Source organism: Kryptolebias marmoratus, linkage group LG7 (genome assembly GCF_001649575.2).
Source record: "Kryptolebias marmoratus isolate JLee-2015 linkage group LG7, ASM164957v2, whole genome shotgun sequence".
Classification (NCBI taxonomy): domain Eukaryota; kingdom Metazoa; phylum Chordata; class Actinopteri; order Cyprinodontiformes; family Rivulidae; genus Kryptolebias; species Kryptolebias marmoratus.
In genome coordinates, this window is record NC_051436.1 from 16,243,879 (window position 1) to 16,264,260 (window position 20,382).

The following is a 20,382-nucleotide window of genomic DNA, read 5'->3' on the forward strand; positions in this document are numbered from 1 at the left end:
CCTAAAAATGCAGCAGAGAGATAACCTGTCGAACCTCATAGAGTCATTTAGGAGCTTAAAATAAACTTACGGAGGTTTGGTTCTTCCTGTCGGCTCCTCACAGCCCCTCTGTCTGTCTGCAGCTCTCTTATTGTGCTGCTGTCACACAAGGAAACCTTCCAGGGGGTAAAAACCAACCTTTTATCGTCTGCTAGCTTGAAGTACTCCAGTATTTTAAACCTGGTCAGCCTTTTAGAACTGAACCCAGCTCATTAAACAGTGTAGCAGCTGTGGCCTTGGTTTTATCAGCAAGATAAGGTGAAAGTAAAACTGTTGCTTGGACGCAGCTGACCAGTCCAGACGGACGTGTGCAGCACAGAGTCTCAGGACTGACTGAAGTGGACATTAGAATGAGACGCAGCTGTCAGTTTTGCATTAAACAAATATTCCAGCAAACACATTATGAAATTCCTGACAGACGTCCCCCAAGCAGTACAAAAAGTGGACTTCAGCTGGATTTCTCCACACAGAGGTCATTCAAAAATCTATCTATCACACTTCAAATTCACTGAAATATCTCTTTTTATAAATAAAAGCATGACCGGTTCAATCTGCAGCTTGTTTTCACCACATTGGTTATTTTTTGTTTCCCACTAAAATACAATGGCAGTAAAAACTGAGCAGCACCACTGACTGAAAGCCAAACATTCAGCCACCACCAAAATAATGTGCTGCTTCCTTTACAAGCTACAGTTGCCACTGAAAATATGAAGTCCTTGTGTTAGAAATTATGATCCTCACAGACATTTATTAAATGTATTTACTGCTCCCATGACTCACGCATTATGTATTGTCCAAGACGTGCTTTTGAGGAGAGGTTCATGCACCTACTTTTAAAGTAAATGTTGATTTCTCTCAGGTGTTTAACCACCAGTATCTGATTCTGTGTTCAGGATGTGCATTTTCTCAAATTTGTGTTCTTGATTATGACTCCAAACGATCATAAAAACTATGTAATCGACAAAAAGGATTATTATCAGCATCCACTTTTCAAACATACTTTGTTTCTCTTTCCTGTCCTCTCAAACCCCAACCAATCAAAGCAGATGCCCCCCCCCCATCCTGGTTCTGGTTCTGCTGGAGGTTTCTTCCTGTTAAACAGGAGTTTTTCCTTTCCACTGTCACCAATGTGCTGCTTAAGATGGGAGACTGAAGATTCAACACAATCTTCCTTACATAGATAACTTTTACTAATTGTTTTTTTAAATATATATGATTGTTTCTGTACAGTGCCCTGAGATGTTGAATGAATAAATCTTATTTTTGGCTTGCCTTCCAAAAAAGATGCACTTCTGAAGTGTTCAGCAGAATAAACTAATGATTGTAGCCTCAGTAAAACCTGTGAACTCGAGCTGAAGCAGCTGAAAGCTGACCGGCTGAACGTCCAGGGGAAAAATAAAAGCTGTTCTCAACAAAAACAACATCCAAAGAGACAGAAACATCATCATCGGCGCTAAGTCAGTAAGGACACAGTCACAGTACAATAGGCTTACACTATATTTGATGAAATAACTGTAGAATATAGTGTGAATTTTAGGTTCACAAGTGAAAGATTTTTATTTCACAAAAAAAAGAACTGTTTCTTTACTCTCATATGAAACACGAGTCACTACACTTCACAAAAAGACTCAAAAGGGGTTGTTTTTATTTTTAAAAAATGACTAAAAATGGAAAATTGATTTTAGTCACTTTCCTAAATCATTGAATGTTATGTTGAATGATAAAACTTTATGCTGTATTTTTGTAGAAATTTAGGATATTTTACCATTTAGTTGTTGAACTTTTATCAATCCATCCTTTCATTAGACATTTTTTAAAGAAGAAGAAGAAGAAATAACCTTTATTGTCCCACAGAGGGGAAATTCAGATAAAAAAAGGTAAAAAAAAAAAAAAAAAAGAAAAAGGTTCTTTATGATTTGGGGATTAGCAGCTTTAAGTGAAAAAAGTAAAATTATAAAACATGGAGTTCAGTAAAAAAAAAAACAGTACTGGGAATAAAACAATAGCAGCTAGTGAAAGTGCATAAAAATTTGGAAATTTATTTATTTGTATTTATTAGCCTACATCTGAATACATTTATTTTAAAGTCAAACAGGTAGGTATCGAGGAAGAATTCATGTTTAAGGCAGTTCATTGTTTTTAAAGTAAAATAAATGCAATGTTTCCAAGCTCAAAGAGTCATTGTGTTAAAAAGAATAATATTAACAGTATTATTTTGGTTGAGTAAAAATAATATAAGAAAATCAGATCAACAAAACAGAACAGGCCTTATGAATGTTCTTTCATGAAAAGTATGTTTGACAATGAAAACACAAAGAACCTCAGGCTTCATGTTCCCACAGTTTTGTTTCATTAATGTGTGCCATTTCTTTCCTCATTACATCGTCTTACATCTTCCCATAAAAGTGACAACCTTCTGAAATATCACAAACACCTTTGAGGAGACGCCGTCTCCAGTGCAGATTAAATGGCAGCCCGAGCTACAAATGAGGTGCTTAAGCAGCATGAGCCGCCGCTGCCTACTGCCCAAATAGCACCCCCTTCACTCGTTCCAAAGAGCTCCTTTACCTCCATTTGTTCGAAACGGCTTTGCCATTTGGCTGTCTCCATAGCAACGCCTCAACGCCGGCCCGTTAACCGCATGGCAATAATAAAGCATGGTGGCAGCTTTACTGACTGATTTGTCATTATTCTCAGCGCGTGTCTGGCAGCTTCTGTGTGCTGAAAAAGAAACAACAGCGAGTGTGGGAGGAAGCTACAGACGGTCTCGTTCTGCGGCTTTCTGGGCTTTTGTCTGACGCACCTCTTTGTGGAGAAGGTGTGTTGCAATAAATCTAAACAAAACAGATCAGTTGATAAGAAAAAAAAAAGAAAATCTTTGAAGCATGTAAGAAAAAGCTGAGGTAGGAAAGCTGCTCGTAATCTCCGCTGCCTCGTAAATCAAACCTGCACGGGAGCCAAGTGGCGATGATCTGTCGCGCTGCATTTTTCAATCTGCTGGAGAAACTTTGAAATATGACTACGGCTCTCCGCTTTCATTAAAGTTCTGACAGACCACTGGGAAACGCTCGCTGGTTGCAGAATCACGGCGAAAGGTTCAGACACGTAACCTCCATTTTTCAAACGCAGCTGGCAGTTTGCGCTGAATTATCTCCACCTGGATCTTTACAAACAGGAAGCGTTGTAAAAGGATTCAAAGTTGTTTGAGCTATAAAAAATATATAAATATAGGCCCTTTGCTCATTCTCAGAATAATTATCCAGCCCTCTGGTGTAGCAACATAAATACTTAATACTCCAAAACTCTTCCTGTTATTCAACTAAAACACATAACGAACACACTTCAAACATGTGCACACAAAAGAGCAGGCTGCGGTGCAAAATGTGAACGCTCCATTTCCCCTGACAGGTTTACTTTGCGCTTACGACGTGTTAAACTGTTCCCTGATTTATTTCGGAGCTCAGGGCAAGCTACCATGTGTGACAAGCAGGGAAATAAGAGGCTCACCTCTAAAAGTTTATCAGCTGGAAAGTTAAACACACCGACTGCTGAGACAAAAAAAAAACAACAAAACGAGCTCACGTCAACCTGCCAGAGTCCTAACACGATGCAAAGCTTTCCGTTTAGAAATACGAGCCGGAGGTGTAATGCTTTTCGCTCACAGCTACACAGCAATAACAAAAACACAGCTGGGTAATGGAATATGGTGAGCAGGATTTCACAATAATACAAAGTTTATTTTAAAAAGTGTACTTAATATGAAAGTTGTGTATTCTGGTTGGTGATGTCCCCCAGGCAGCGAGGGCCTCGGGGATCAGTTTGACTTCACAAACACTGCGGCAGATAAACGTATTTTGTCTAAAGTTTCATTCATCACGTCTGCTGGACCCCTCCCCTGAGAAATACAACTCAGATAAAGACGAATACAATGAGCTTGGGCCGATAACCAGTTTCAAGGCATGCCACACTGTTAAAAGGTCACAGTGTCAAAAACACTGCTTTTTTTTCCTGACATGGCATTCCTACGGTTTAAATGCCTAAAAATGAGATAACAGAGACAGGGCATATATTTTCATTTCCCCGCTTGTGACCGGACCTGTTGCCCTGAGTTATCGTTCAGTTGTGTACCGTAGTCGAAGGGGGACGACTCATTAAAAAAGGAAGTTTTGTTGAACATCTTATCAGGAGGATAAGCGAGTCAGCCGTGGCTTGTGTCTACCAGAGGAGCGAGACCCGTCTCTATTTGCAGCAAGCTACAAGAGTTAGCATGTCAGCAGGTGAAATAACAGAGAACTGAAGGCTAGCTAAAGAGGCTAATAACCCGGCCACCATCAGCTTGTCAGGCTCTCAATGTTACCATACAAAGTAAAAACAGAAGAGAAGTAATAACAATAAGCACAATTACGTTGGTGTTTTAAATAAACTGATCAGGTGATATAATTTAGTTTGCCACTTGTGTGTGCCTTGTGAAGCTCGTAAGGAAGACAACTGTTTTTTTGTTTGTTTTTGGCACAAGAAATCTTGTTACTGGGTACATAACAGTCAGCTGAACATAAAACAGTATCCTAAATTTGACACTTCAGCTCCTCAGTAAGCGACACATATTTATGTGAAGAACTGCCGACAGCAGCCTTAAAAAAGCTGCTCATGGTGAGTTATGTCCAAACTGTCCTCTCCAATCTGTTCACTATTTTAAAACATCCTGTTGACTCTAGTGATGAATTTAAGACATGAATCACAAAATTTTAAAAATTGCCTAGCTCTTAAATATCATTAGAAAGTGAAATATTTAAAAGTAATCATAAATTGGTTTAAAATCTGTCCTAAGTACAGGAAAAGCTGATACACTAATTATAAACTGAGTAGCTGTCAACATGTTCACCTGTGTTCTCTCAGTCTTGTTGTTTATATTTTTAATAAAATTAAATGATTAAAGATTATTATGCATACTTATAATATATACATTATTAAGCTATAAGTAATATGATTTAGGCAGCAGTGTGATGATTCTGGAGGTTTTTGTATTTCCTGGTGATGTACAAGCAGTAGTAATAGTATTTGCATTTCTGTTCAAATAAAAGCAAATAAGCCATGTTTTACATTTTTGTTTTTAATACTGTAATACTATGAAACCATATTTTTTCTCATGGTTATTATACTGTCAGATACTTACAGCGGCCCATGCCTAAAATAAATTGAAGATCAGACAGAGAGAGTTTGAGTTGCAGGACTTTCAGCCTTTCCTGTTTCAGTCTCTCGTTCATATGTGCTCTGACAGGTTTCTTCCTGTTGAAAGGGAGTTATTCCTCTCCACTGTCGCCCTCCACCCTGTGCTTGCTCAGGATTACCGTATTTTCAGAACTGTAAGGTGCACTTAAAGCATTTTTGTGATTAAATCTAGTTTTTTTCACCCCTGTTTTAATTATTTGTTCTTTATCAGCCTGTTCAGTTTATTTCTGCCAGTGTTTTCTCTTCCTAATCATCTGTTTTTGTTAGCCTGGTAGTTTGGTTTGTTTTTTGTTCCATGACCACAGTTCTCCGCTTCCCTGTCTCACAGGTCTTACTCACCTGTCAGCCATTTGCAATTAACGCACCTGCTCCCACTTGCTAATCATGCCTCCCAGTAAACAAAAGCTCCTTGTTTTGTCTCACACTCTGTCAGATCCTGATGTGCAACTCCTTTGGTCAGTCTTGGGTTTTTTGTTTTCATTTATTAAAACATTTTTGGATTTATACCTGCCTGCTGCTCTGCACTCTTGAGTCCTCAACCAACCACTAACAACTATTTGTTACAGGTTTCTCTTTTTGTTTTAATTTTTTTCTAATTTTATTTTGAGCGTGAACACATCACACAAGCAGGAGGCTGAACTGACCAAAATACAATCTCTCTTCTTCATTTTAATCATTGTAAAATGTAAAAACCACTAAGATTATTATATAGGAGGAAACCTCACAATTTAAAAATATTACACAATATCCTGCATTGTGGATTCCATTTTATTTGTCTACTTCCATAATTCTGTCCGTGTTTTCTGCATCATGGAAATCACAAGGCCACATGAACAGAACAACAATGTTTTTTTTTTTATTTGTTCTAATAATGATGAGTTCTGCTCTGTTTGGTTTAAATTCTTTTCTTATTGTAACTTTTTTTTGCCAAATGTTCCAGTTTAATAAAGTATTCTGTTTTATTTATGTACTCTCAGTTCTTGTACCGGCTTCATCCTGTTCAGGATCATGGGGAACAGGTAAGGGGTCAGGGCCAGGGTACACCTTGGACAGTTTACCAGTCGGACACACGCCCACACGAGGTAAACAACCATGTACCATCATGTTTACAGTATCAGATATTAGTCCGTTACTGTCAATAAAATGTTCCAATACCACTTTACACCATTTCTTAGTCGAACAGTCAGGTGTTGGAGGAAGAGCCATGGTAGCCATGTGGAGGTAGTTTTTATGAGTTGGCTGTCCTGATCCACACTCCTTACCAGCTGGTGGCAGTAATACACCCTGTTTATTTGCTAATTGCCAATAAACACCAGGAGAAGAAGAAGAAGCCATATGGAGGGATCTCAAAGTGAATAATGGAGACAAAAGTAAAGCAGACTAAATTACCCTCAGCAGTGTTGTCCAGAGGAGGGACTAAATCTAGCACTTTCAACACAAGCAATTTGATAAAACACCTAAAAGACCAACATAACACCGTGTTCAAAGAGTTTGCTAATAGCAGCGAGAAATGGCAACAGTCTGTTAGTGAGAAGAAGACGGTCCTGAGAATATACAGATCCGAGCATGAGCCTCCCTCACCAGTGGGACGCTTTGGGAAAAGACTGTTGCTCCGTTTAAGGAGGTAACACAACAAGGAAGCTCCTCTGATTTTCAAACATATTTTCAGAGTAATTGTAAGAAGTGTATTTATTTGTACTCATACCTGTACTGAGTATCAGCAAATATTCAAGTGTAAGTTTTTGTACTCAGTTTGGAAGAGAAATATGGTATCGGTGCAACCCTGTATCTAAGGTCAATACAGAATAACATATGGTTTGTTGATAATAGTTTTCATTCACTTCCAAACATTTAAAAGCCTTAGAACTAGAGTTGCTATGAAAATAACAAAAGTTTGTATCTGACAACTAGGGCTGCATAGTATGTCACAAATTTATCAATATCAGTGAGCACAATATCATACTGGAAAGGACTGCCTGGACTGTAAAAAATCATAGGTCTTTATATTTAAAGTACCAACATTCATGTTTTGGTGCTGATAGTATATTTGGTCAATCCATCAGACTCTCACTAACCTTTATGCCACATCTGGTTTACATGATGGTGATGACAGAGGAGAAGGTGAGGGGCGAGGAAAAGGGGGGATTATCACATATGATATAGTAATATATTAAATATTAAATATATTAAATATTAAACAATAATATCGCAAATCACAAGTTTTTACATCTTGCAGTGCCTTTGTTCTTAAATTTCACAAGCTAAATCCTGGTTCAGCTTATGACCAAAGTGTTGCTTTTAGCACCTGGTTGTGTATACTCCAGCAGAGTTAGTGATTTCTACAGAATACATTTCTGATGAGTCATTCCTCCCTTCAGTCAGAGAATAACTATATTTAAGTGTCATAAAGTAAAAGCCTTTGCTAACAAGAATTGTTTTATTCGTGCCCTAATTGTTCTGTCAGAAACATGGATGTTGGGAGAATATGCCATTGTCAAAACATAAAGAAAAAGACACACAATGTGATGTACAAAGCAAAAAATAATAATAATTCTGTCCACACATCACTGTAACTGGAGTTCCTAAATATCTTCACTCTGGTTGGAGTTTGCAGGAGCCTAAAACTGCACCTGGATGTTGGACGATGGGTGCACACTGCACACAGACAAGTGTGAGTTTGTTAAAACTGCTCTTTCTGTGAACACACGACCAGACTGTATCAAAGTTGTTTCACTGGTAAACCACCTTTGGGGTAGAGCAGTAGTTCACCCCAAATTTCTGAACATTTTCACTAATCAGAGTCAATAAGCACATCTGTACATCTATGAGAACTAGTTTCAGCTGCATGTATTTATAATTTTCTGCCAGGGTTCATGACCACAGGTGACGGTGGATCAAACTGGAAGCTCTGAGAAACAGCTAAGCTCCGAGTTCACCTCTAAGATACAGGGAACATGTTGTGGACATGTTTCTGCAGCTAGAAGTTCAAGTATTCACCATTCACTAATTATATAGGAATAATCTACTGTATTTTCTGGTCTATAAGGCGCACTTAAAAGCCTTCAATTTTTTAAAAAAAACCACAGTGAGCTTTATAATCCGGAGCACCTTATATATGTAAGAAGTTGTAATGTTTTAGTACAACTTTGGTTAAACTACAAAGCTGCACCGCTCGCAGCATTAAGGCTCAGTTAGAGTCGCACAGGGCTCCACGCTCGGACCTGAGCGAGAGGTGGAGGCGTTTATACTTGACGCTTACGTCGGTGCAGTATCTTCCAAGAGTTTTGAATCGTTTGATCATCTTTGTGATCTCTCATAGAGGGATCATATAAATGCTGATACAGGTGAACCAGCAGCGTGATCGTCCATTTTGAATGGAGCGGTCTCCAGTTTGTCATTTAATGCACAAAATATAAACCCATAAACAGTTTGAAAACAACAATCCTCAAAGAAAGAAACAAAAGCAGAAACGTTTTTAGAAAGTCTCAGCATTAACAAACAGGCCTCTCAGGTCTCCAGAACAGAATATCATGAGGAGCTCAAGGAATCTCGCTGGACTGCAGACATTTGGAAAGGACCATCACTGAGTGGAAACGAGCATCCAGAACGCTGTCAGCAACAAGTCCGAAAGTCTGGTTCTGTCATGGTATGGGCTTGGATCATTTCCATTTTAATAGTAACGTGTGCTGCCTTCACTGAAACAACGTAGAACCAAGTTGTGCTCACATTAAAAAGGTACGGCTGAGGAAGAAGAGAGGAACGGGGCTGACCTGTCCCCAGCAGACAGTATGTGAAGAATTTCAAACCATCATTTTGACCAAAACAACCCCATACTGCTGAACATCGAAAGACATGTTTGGAGGATGAGTGGGATAAAAAAAACACATAAAACTCCTCAGCACTTGTGTTGCTGGCTGGAAAGGTGCTAATTAATGTATTTAAATGTTGGAAGTGAAGGTGATAACTACAAACACAAAGTCTTGTCAATAATCTATTTTTTCCAATGCTGTTCTAGTGTATTCTGATTTGGGCTTGAATTCAGTCAGCATATTAATTTAGTCTCGCTTGGAAGCAGAAGCAGAGTTTAGTTGTATTATTCTAAAGCTATGGAAAGTAAACCGGAGGTGTTGGTTTTAAGTTTAACATCTTTTCTGTTTCTCCGTAGTTTGAAAGAGAATCGGCTGATCAAAGCTCTAGTGGTGCAGTTCGATATCTGTCTGTATTTAAGGCAGAAATGTTTTGGGATTATTCTGACTGTAAAGAAATCTACAAAGAGGAATTCTTCTATTTTGGTGACATTCTATAAACACACAGACAGTTAATGGGAGAAATCAGAGCAGTGGAAACCTTTTGGATTCTTGGACGCATCCTGATGCTGACACTAATGATTTAGCAACAATGCAGTAACAGGACATGACTAAGAGCTTTCATTTCAGACAACACAGAATTATAAGAAACTATCCTTTAATTAGTGATTTTCTGACCACAGTGTTTAAATACACATGCTGTTTAGTCAGAAAAGAAAGCTACGTCCGACTGCCAACGAAAAAAACAAACCAAAACAAACCAAGGGAGAAGTTCCTTTTCTAAAGTTATATAAAACATCAAAGGAGAAGTAGAATAAGATCGTGTAGCTTCAACATTACACTAACCATCGTGGGAACGTTACAGCGGAGGACAACAGGGCTCAGCAGGAAGTGATGAGGTGGAACACCTGGGATTATTTAATCTAAAGTACGACAGCATGTACAGATTAGAAGGTTTAGGGCCTAAAACTGATCCCTGTGGAACTCCATGTTTAAGTGTGTGATGATATAGATACCTGTAAATTACCTGGAAATTCTGTTTCTGTTTGACGATTTAATCTAAGACCAGACTAACAGATTTCACAAATGTTATAGGTATTTTAAAAATCCTTAAATGTATTTAAAAACAAGCTTCTCTAAAACTTTACTTTCAAATGGCAGGTTTGAAACTTGTTGTCTTTCTTTTGGCGGGGTTTAATGATGGCGGTCTAAAAGGCAGTAGAAACGATACCCATTTGAAGAGAATAATTAGCTATAATTGGGATATCATGTACAAAAACATCAGAAAAAGTCTTAAATAAAAGGGGGAGGTATAAGGTCTTTAAATAAAGCAAGGGGAATTTGTAAAACTCCCCTCAAAAAATCAAAATACTTTGATAACACCAATAATAATACGAGGCAAGTAAGTTGTTTTCAACCAGATCTAACGTCTGCTAATTCGAGAAAATCAACCTGCCTGACTAATGAGATAAAGATTAATGAGATTTATTTATTTATTTTACTGGTAGAAAACTCACTGAGATTAAAAAACTCATTTACAAGAGTGTCCTGACCAAAACTGGCAACAAACTGTGTCCTTCAAGTCTGAGAGAGAGGAGAGGCAAACTTTTAAAGTTGGACCTCAGAGCTCCGATATAAACTTCACCTGCTTATGCTGAACTTGTGAAAAGGACTCGGTGAGTGAAGCACGTCAGCCGTTATGAATAAGTACAGATAAAAGTTGGTGTGGTTTTTAAGTTTTAATCTGATATTTTAACAGCCCGTCTTGTGAATAATAAACAGTGACGTATGAGAGCGTACTGCTATATTTATTCAGCCCAGAATGTGTGAGTCTTATTTCTACAGCGTCCGTTCACATTACAGAATGTGATGCACATCTGAAAGTTATTTAGAAATATTTATACTAATGACTGACAAAGACTGCATATATTCTGTGTGTACGAGTATATCCTGTTCCAGATCACTTTGTTTGAGTTACTATTAATGCGTTATGACTCCCGAGGTGTGTTACACAGACACCAGCACTGAAAGTGAGGATACTAAAAAATTAAAGCGCTAAAAAGTATGTTTTATTTTGAAATGATACATTTATGAGGGGGAAAAATGACTGTGTGGTAAATGAGGAATTACCTGACTGAAATGTATCTATGGATGCATGACATCATTAACTGAAGAACCGGAATCAAACTGAATGGTGACGTTAGCCAAGATCCACAGCTTGAGCAGCAACCAGCCTGTCTCGAGTTTTCTGCACACTTTTGCTTAACGCAGTTTTCTGCTAGTAACATGGACGTCGTTCAGTGAAGAAAACAACAATAAACTGAACAAACGGTGCCGTGCTGAGGCGTAGAGGGTTCATATTCGCTAACGGAGCGTTCTTTCACACTGGTATGTTGTTTTTCGGAAAAAGTAAGCCTGAAGCACAGCAACGGGCCCCTTGTTTGGACAGCCATTAGCCTAGCCGGATGAAGACTTTTGCCTCTTTCTCCACACTCCGTGCTCCGTGACTGATGTCACGGCTGACAAGGTACTAACCACAGATAACTACCTGCTGCAAAAGATGACCACACTGTCCCCTTTGTTTTTTATTTTTTGCTTGATCACTCAGTTTCAGATGCAGACCATACAGAGCCGTTCATCCATCCCACTTTCTTAGCCTGCTTGTTTAGGGTCTCGGGGTGCCGGGGCCCCATCTCTGCTGGTCACTGGTCAAGAGGCGGGGTACACCCTGGACAGAAAAACCAGCCCATCACAGGGCCCACGTACAGACACACACACACACACACACACACACACACACCTAGGAACAATTTACCGTCGCCAGTCATGTAAACTCCAAGCCGAGCATCAAACTCAGGACCTTTTTGCTGCGGGGGCAAGAGCTCTACCTGTCACTGTGCAGTCCAGCGCTTTACAAGTACATCCAAAGCTGGTTCAGATGATAACATCTTGCACAGCTCTTTGCCATCAGAGGTCAGCATGAACCTCAGGCTCTGTCAGAGCCACCGCTTCAGGGAGCAGAAAACCTGCAGGTTCTCCCCTTACCTCTTTTTGGTTTGGGGAAGCTCTCGTGCAGGTGGAACACCACTTTCTCCACAAAGTACTGGATGTTGCTGTGCTCCGGGCCTCGGACGAACACCATCCAGTCGTGGGTGAAGCCTTCCACCGTGGGCTTCTTTCTGACCTGGGCTCGGTGTCCAAGCTCCAGCTTCACCTGAACGGCGCCCTGTGGGAACCACACACTCCGGAGTCACTCCAGTTTGAAACGCAATCATAACAAAAAAATAAAATAAAATGACAGCACATCAATCCGACTTGTCCTAATGCTTTATTTATTTATTTATTTATGGCTACATGGGGACATTAAAGGCAGCTTCACTAATTAAAACACCTGCAAAAATCGGTTATAAATGCTGTGAAATGCACGCAAACTCATTAATACAAAACTGTCCGTACGATAAATTACGCCTCTTTCCTCTTTTAATCCCACTGTTATAAGGTAAAATATTTTTTAAAAAAAGAAAAGTGACTTTATTTTTTTATTACGCACTTTGGTTGTGTCGTAAACTGCACGAACCGTTCAGCCCAATTCATGGATGTGTTGTGAGAAATAGGAATAAATTTAAAATATATATATGTGCGTGTGTGTGTTTTAACGCTGAAAATCTGTGTCTGCAGTCTTGAGCTACAGTATTAACTCAGGTTATTAGGAGCACGTAGAGACTAGCGAGCCGTGCGGCTTGAAAATCCTCCTTACCGGAGGAGGAGGAAAAAAAAAAACAAAACACCGACCCTACCGGTCCGGTGCTCCCCGCTCCTCGCAGCCCTCCGGCCGGCTACTCACCGAGCTGGCCATCCCTGAGGCCTCGCGTCGCTGTTATTTCATGGAGAGCGAGTTCTGAACGGGACTAAAGGTGAGCGCAGCTCGCTTCTGACGGCGGACATGGTCTCTGCTGGACTCAAGTCAAACTGGAGACTTTCAAAGGCTCGCCGGCGGTCAAGCTTCCGCGAGCGCTCAAACTACTTCCGGTTAGGGCTTTCAAAATAAACACACCGAGCCGAGACGGGGGGGGGGCACTGGAACAGTTGCGACAGAAAGAGCCATGTTTACCATTTAATCTAGTTTGTATAGAGCCGAATAAAATAAAATAAAATTAAAAATCGAGTTTTAGAAGTGTTAGGCAAGAGGAAAGAACAAACTATAGTTCTAGAAAGGTGATTTCACTTCCATGTTTAGAACTATGCAGTTATTCATTCATCCATCTTCTACTGTTTATCTGTAGTCAGGTAGCAGGGCAATATGTCAAGGAGAGAGATACAGACATCCCAAGGCTTCCCCAGGCCAGAGAAGGTAAATAATCCCTTCTGCAAATTCTGTCCCGAGATCTCCTCCTTGTGGGACATGTCTGGAAAATCTCCAATAGGAGGCATCCTAATCAGATGTTTGAACCACCTCAGCTGGCTCCCTTTGATGCAGAGGAGCAGTGGCTCTACTCTGAGCTCCTCACCTTATCTCTAAGGCTGAGCCTGGCCAGCCTACAAAGGAAGCTCATTTCAGCCACTTGTATCCGGGATCTCGATCTTTCCGTCATGATCCAAACGTCATGAACATGGGTGATGGTTGGAATATAGACAGACCAGTAAATCAAGAGCTTTGCCTTTTCAACTCAACTCTTTCTTCACCACCACTGACTGAAGCGATGCCCTCATCACTGCGGGCTGACCTCATCTGTTGATCCATCTCCTGCTCCATCCTACCATCGCTCATGAACAAGACTCTCAGATACTTGAACTCCTCCACCTGAGGCAAAGACTCATCCCCGACCCAGAGGGAGCGTTCCACCTATTTCTGATTGAGAACCATGACCTCAAACTTAGAAGAGCCGACTCTCATCCCAGCTGCTTCACACTCAGCTGTAAACCACCCCAATGCACGCTGAAGGTCATGGCCTGAAGACGGCAACAACAGAACCACATCATCTGTAAAAAGCAGAGACGAGACCCTGAGGTTCCCAAACCAGACGCTCTCCTCTCAAAGACTGCACCTTTGAGATTCTGTCCATGAACTCCCCAAACAAGATCGGAGACAAGGGACAGCCCTGATGGAGTCCAACCTGCTTCGAGACCGAGCTCAGCTTTGTGTTGTTCCAGTTATAGGTGTTCCAGTCCTTCCCTTATTTGTAAAATGATTATTACTGAGGATTAATAATTATCGAGTAACACAAGTGACAAAGAATCTCGTTAAGTTGCACCCTGATATCTTAAAAAAAAATCATCATTTAAATATCCTTAAAATGCCAAAACGCTTATTTCCAGTAAGAGCTTTAGGGACAGAGCTTTTATTAAAGGCAAGTCTTTATGTCTGTTCTCCTTGTTGTTCGAATAACTTGCTGTATTTTACTACAATGTCATATTTTATGCCTTCAAACGTTACATGTGCACAGCTACTTTCTGCTTTTAAAGCGGTTCACCACAAGCACGCTGAACGGCATGAGTTTAGAAAGCAATCGCACCGCACGTCAAAAAGCTGCACAGACATGGAAGTGAGCGAGTTTCATTTACCTTTTGGACATTTTGTAAACGGCCCCATATAGACATATAGCTTTCAGAGTGTTGTGTCTGAGGAAGCTGACAGATTAATCTTCACTTTGATTCGTGCAGAAACTCCTCAGTAGCATCTTTTAGATTTCCTCATCCTATAAACTGGTCAACTATCTGACAGAAAAACTGTTTCTAGTAGCAAATCCTAAAATGTAGCCTTTGCCATTCTGCCAGGCATTTACTGTATGTGCTTAGAAAAAGGTAATATAATACAATATACCCATGAAAATGTTTATGGTGGCTGTTTATAGTGGCGAAATGTCTTTCCTAAGACCTCCATTCTTGCTTTAATGGCTCATTTTTTTAGCAGTAGGAAGGAAATACATACTCGAGACATTTTAAATGCATTTTAAAAACCAAGTTTTTAGTTGCAACAACACCTAAAATGAAAGTTATTTCACTCGTCCATACGCATTGGCAAAAATTAAAGGCCTAGCCTTACTTAAAGGAATGCATGTCGCCCGCCACTTTTAATGCCAGAGTTTTAAACTGAGATCATCTGAACCTCAGGGATGATCTTATATTCTGGTCACACCTTGTAAATAAAGTTGTACACATTCTCACGCAAACTCTTAAATTGTCCCTAGGTGTAAGTGAGAGCGTGAAAGGTTGTTTGTCTCTATGTGTCCCTGTGATGGACCAGAGACCTGTCCAGGGTGTCCCCCGCCTCTCCCACAGTGACTGCTGGGGAGAGAAAATGGATGGATGGATGGATGGATGGATGGATGGATGGATGGATGGATGGATGGATGGATGGATGGATGGATGGATGGATGGATGGATGGATGGACATTCTCACGCAATATTGTGAGATTTTGCGTGATCTGTTGGCCCTTGGAGTATGTGTTGATGATGACTCTCAGCTACACCACACCAGGTTTTAGCTCAGTATCTGGGAAACTGAATGAGTTAAAGTCCTTTTTGTGTTGGTTAAGGTCAGTTAGCTGTGGTGGCCATCTTGAATTGAGTTGAACCCAAAACTTAATAAGCTGTAGATGTACCTTCACTGATTACTTTCTGAGAGATTCATTAAAATCTGTCCAGTAGTTCATGAGATATTTTGCTAACGCAGCAGACAGGGTTGACACCAATACTTATTGGTGCTATTGTTTTAATAAAAAATCTTGAACAATGTTCAGTGCTCTGAGTATGTGTTGATGCTGATGCTCAGCTACTAACACACCAAGATTAGTTCAATATTTGTAAAACTGGCTAATTTTGAGCCATTTTTGTGTTGGCTAAGGTTGATTAGCTGTGGTGGCCATTTTTAACTGGGGTGACTCCAAAAAATAGTCAGTTGTAGAGGTACCACCCAATGAGTACTTTCTGAAAGCTTAATTCAAATACATGCAGTGACTCATGATATATTTTGCTAATAGACAGAAAGAGCTGACTCTAACAGGTAAGGGCAAAGTTTTTAAAACAAATCTTGCCAGTCAGTTAGCTCTAAGAGTGTGCGTTTGGGATGACTTTCAGCTACCAACACACCAAACTTTAGCTCAGTATCTGTAAAAATAGTTGAATTAAAAATTTTTTTTTTATGTTTGCTAAGTTTGCTTAGCTGTGGTGGCCATCTTGAATTGGATTGACTCCAAAAATCAATTAGTTGCAGATGTTCATCCAGTGATTACTGTCTAAGAGTTTCATTAAAATCTGTTCATTGATTCAGGAGATATTTTGCTAACAGACAAACAATCACAGACACACAAGAGCAAAAACATTATTGCCTTCAGGGATGGGCGATAATATAGCTAAGTTTTTTTAAACTCTTAGTATTAACTTAAAATAGTATAAATAAGTCATGCACCTCATCCTTTTCTTTAGAACACTTCAAATTAAATTTAGCAAAATAAATAAATAAATTCAAATGGTTTTCTCAGTCTTTAATTTTGAAAGAAAAACTCTTCTGCTTCCGTTACCTCCCAAGATGATTTTGACAAACCTGACGGCTGTGGGAGAGAGGCGCACGCGCAGCCTGGCGAACCCCCCCCGCCCCCTCCCTCCACTCACTCGGGCAGCGGAGCACGAGACGCCAACCTCCAATCAGAGGAGAGCAGGAACACACGGTGTAATTATGATGCCTTCACGTCCCAGGGGAAACTAGTAATGAAGCGCTTTCTGACAAATTAAATGACACTCGGAGAACATTTATTTATTTTTTTAAACTGCTGTTGTGATCATATTCCTGTTTTTCATCCAACAAATCTCAGATCGCAGTTTAAAGAAATACTTTAAAAGGGAGGGGGAAGTCAAAACAACTCATGCTGACTCACCTGATTACTGTTATTACTGCCCTGATTTAACTACTGACCTTCAGGTTAGGACAGGGGTCTGCAAACTGCGGCTCTCGGGCCACATGCAGCTCTTTGGACCCTCTGTAGTGGCTTTAATCGAAAGAGTATTTATATTCATGACCACAGCAGAAAAGGCTACTGTTCACAGTTTTTCTGTCCAATCTTGTTGAAATAAAGCCTGTGTGACAGAATGATACAAATAAGGAGAAAGAATATGGCTGACTTTGTGCTCCTATTTGGTTAGCAGGTTAGTAATAGTGGGGTCTTTCTCTGAAATTAGACAGAAGAAAATGAGGAATGTTGCCAAGAGGAAAACCAAAACAAAACAAAACAAAAAAACAACTGCAGATTTACACGCCTGTCACAGATTACTGCAACGTAAGTCATTAAAATAAGGAGTCCTACAAAAATATGGCATATCACTCTGATAACAATAAAACTTTGAAGAAAAGACTTGATAAAAACTTAACATAAGAGGGTAAATAAATGGTGGTCTCTGGCTTTATTAAAATAAATACATAAAGTCAGGAATAAACATCCAACAGTCTGACCTAATTATTATCTTCACTCTAAATCATTTTTTAGGATTCCAGCTTATGTTTTATTATTTCAAAGTAGGGTTCTTATATTATTTTTTTCTCATGTAGGCTTGCATAATTCAGGATTTAAATTAGTCAAAAGTGGTATATACAAAATGCCTGGTCTTATCTTTGTCCTAATGTGTAAAACAATGAAACTAATTTAAACAATTTGTTGTGTAGTTGTGTTTTATTTCACACTCCATGCACCTTTTGTGGCTCTGAACAAGTTGTGTTTAGTAAAAGAATGAGCAGAAATGGCTATTTTCTAATCATTATATAATGATAATATGTAATCTTATCACCATGTTTTAAGAAGACACAACTCCACATCTGTGGAATCACAGGATGTCATTGTAGATCCGTTCTCATGGTCAGTAAAGCAGTTGGAAATACTAATTTGATATTTTAACATGGACTACTGTAAACGATGCATAAATGTTAAATCCACTGGTCAATTATAGAAATAGTAACAGGTGTTTTAGGGTATCTCATTTTCACTTCACAGTTAAATTCCTTCCATAACTGGTTAATAATTCCTCTGTAGATACAAAGACTCATCTCTTCCTGGGTCATCTTGAATTTTAATATTTAATTCAAGTTCCCATTTTGCTTTGATACAGTTTTCATTTTGTGAAACATTACTGACGCAACCTTTGACACAGATAATGGTCCTCCAAGCATTTGTCTAATTTTTGTGTGTTTTATCCATTCATTTTCAGTTTCAATTTTATCAACAGAATTTTTGCTAATAAAGGTTAATATTGTAAACATAGTTTTGTTCTTTCTGGACGCATTTCTGATTGTTACTAATCCATTTCCTTTTTTAAATGGAAATAGCTTTTTCAACAAACCTCACTTTAAAATATCCGAACTATCCCTTTAAGTCAGTTCAGCCACACGCGGGCGGTACTAGTTTTTGGTCCTCGGCGCTTGCCGTACCTTCATGTGGGTTTACTCTGCTGGCGGCTGGATGATGGAGGTAAAGTTTATCAGCAGCTATAAGTTCTGTTTTCCTGTATTTTTTTAATAATCTGACTGAACGAACCTTTATACTGCTAACCTATTAGCATCCCGTGTTAGCATTTTAGTTTATGGCTACTGAGCAAGTTTAACTCTTCGCTAACTTGACTTCACTGAACCCTACAGCAGTGTTTTAGCCATTTAAAATATAATTTAAAAGTCTAAGAGTAACTCTAGATGTTCATTAAAGCACTGAAGTGCTTCTTGGCCTTCTAGGTGAATGAAAATGAAGCCATTGTTGTCAGGACTGTGACTAGCTTGTTAAAACTCATCACAGGCAGAACTACGGCCAAATTAGGTCTTTTTTTTTCTTTACTTATTTAGTATGAGCTTACAGATGTGCACAAATGGCTCCTGCAAACACTTTATTACTAAGTTGAAACCGTTTAATAATTCGGCCTTAACATTATTTTAAAAAGTCATGTATTTAAAAAAATTTTAAAGGGCCAATAGGAGGAGCAGGTTCTTAGAGCTAAAGATTATTACCCAGCATGAACAGATCCTAACCAAACAGGAGGACAGGCCATGTTTGTGAGGGAGATATGAGCAAAACATTATCACCCGCCTCCAAAGGGTAATAATGTTTTTACCTGTCTGTGTGTTCGTTAGCCATGTTAGTGAAATATCTCATGAACCACTAAATGGATTTTAATGAAATTGTCAGAAAGTAATCATTGGACGAGCATTCACAACTGATTCACTTCTAGAGGCAACCCAGTTTAAAATGGCTGCCATAACCAGCTGAAACTACAAAACAAAAATGGCTATAACTCAGTCATTATTACATATACTGAGCAGGTATTTGGTGTGGTAGTAGCTGAGAATTAACTGATCATGCAATATTTGTTCCTAACATGTTGACAGCTCAGACCATCTAAAGCAGATCCTACTTGCTTCAGGGTTCATGATTCAACAATAAGAAAGAGATGAAGGGCAAAAATGGCCTCCATGGGAGAGTTCCGAGGCCCAAACCACTGCTGAGCAAAAAGAACTCAAAGGCCTGACTCACATTTACCAAAAACATCTTCATAAACCCCAAGACTTCTGGGAAAATATTCTGTGAACTGACGAGACAAAAGTGGAACTTTTTTAGAAGGTGTGTGTCCTGTTACATCTGGAGTAAAACTAACTCTGCATTTCAGAAAGAGAACATGAAACCCACAGTCAAACATGGCAGTGGTAGTGTGATGGTCTGGGGCTGCTTTGCTGCTTCAGGACCCGGATGACTTGCTGTAATTGATGGAACCATGAATTCTGAAGGAGACCAATCCGGCCATCAGTTCCTGACCTGAAGCTCAAGCTCACTTGGGTTCGGCAGCAGGACGAGGATCCACAGCACAGCAGCAACATTCCTCCACAGCCGTGTGAAAGACTCATTGCCGGTTATCTCAGAGCTATCTTGATTGCAGTTGTTGCTGCCAGCGTTGGCACAAACGGTTATTAAGTTTAGGGGGCAATTGCTGTTTCACACAGAGCCAGGTTAGTTTGGATAGCTTTTTTTCCCCCCCTAAACAAATGAAATCATCTTTTAAAAACTGCATTTTGTATTCATTCAGGTGAGCTTTGTCTGATAATAACATTTGTTTGACGATATGAAACATTTAGATGTGACAGAAAACGAAAAAAAAAGTAGAAATCAATAAGGGGGGAATACCTTTTCACAGCACTGAATATATCACCATTTATATTTAACATCGTGCTCTTCTAAGCTCTTAACTTTCCTCCTTTTTGGCTTTTAGACATGAGTTTGTGGATGTGAGCACGTCCAGTTTACATAAACTCATCTTCATGTTCCTAGACAACCCCCCCCCC

At 39.5% G+C, this 20,382-nt stretch overlaps 2 protein-coding genes across 5 annotated transcripts in view; one reads left to right on the forward strand and one right to left on the reverse strand.

The window, feature by feature from the left end:
• The window catches only part of mllt3 (MLLT3 super elongation complex subunit), a 66,069-nt gene that overhangs the window by 44,958 nt on the left and 729 nt on the right, over positions 1–20,382 (reverse strand). Inside the window, exons 1-2 of one of the 2 annotated variants that reach the window (XM_017426977.3) lie at positions 12,919–13,053; positions 12,120–12,300 (exon numbers count right to left, since the gene is read on the reverse strand). In XM_017426977.3, coding sequence (XP_017282466.1) covers positions 12,120–12,300; positions 12,919–12,930 — 193 coding nt within the window. In that variant the 5' untranslated portion in view covers positions 12,931–13,053. Of the gene's footprint in view, positions 1–12,119; positions 12,301–12,918; positions 13,054–20,382 lie in introns of those variants that run through there. The other variant, XM_025008252.2, reaches the window with a different exon arrangement.
• Positions 18,460–20,382, forward strand: part of focad (focadhesin) — a 57,503-nt gene continuing 55,580 nt past the window's right edge. For 2 of the 3 annotated variants that reach the window (XM_017426978.3, XM_037976449.1), the window contains exon 1: positions 18,460–18,529. The gene's annotated coding sequence lies outside the window, so the exon portion shown is untranslated. Of the gene's footprint in view, positions 18,530–19,693; positions 20,050–20,382 lie in introns of those variants that run through there. The other variant, XM_037976448.1, reaches the window with a different exon arrangement.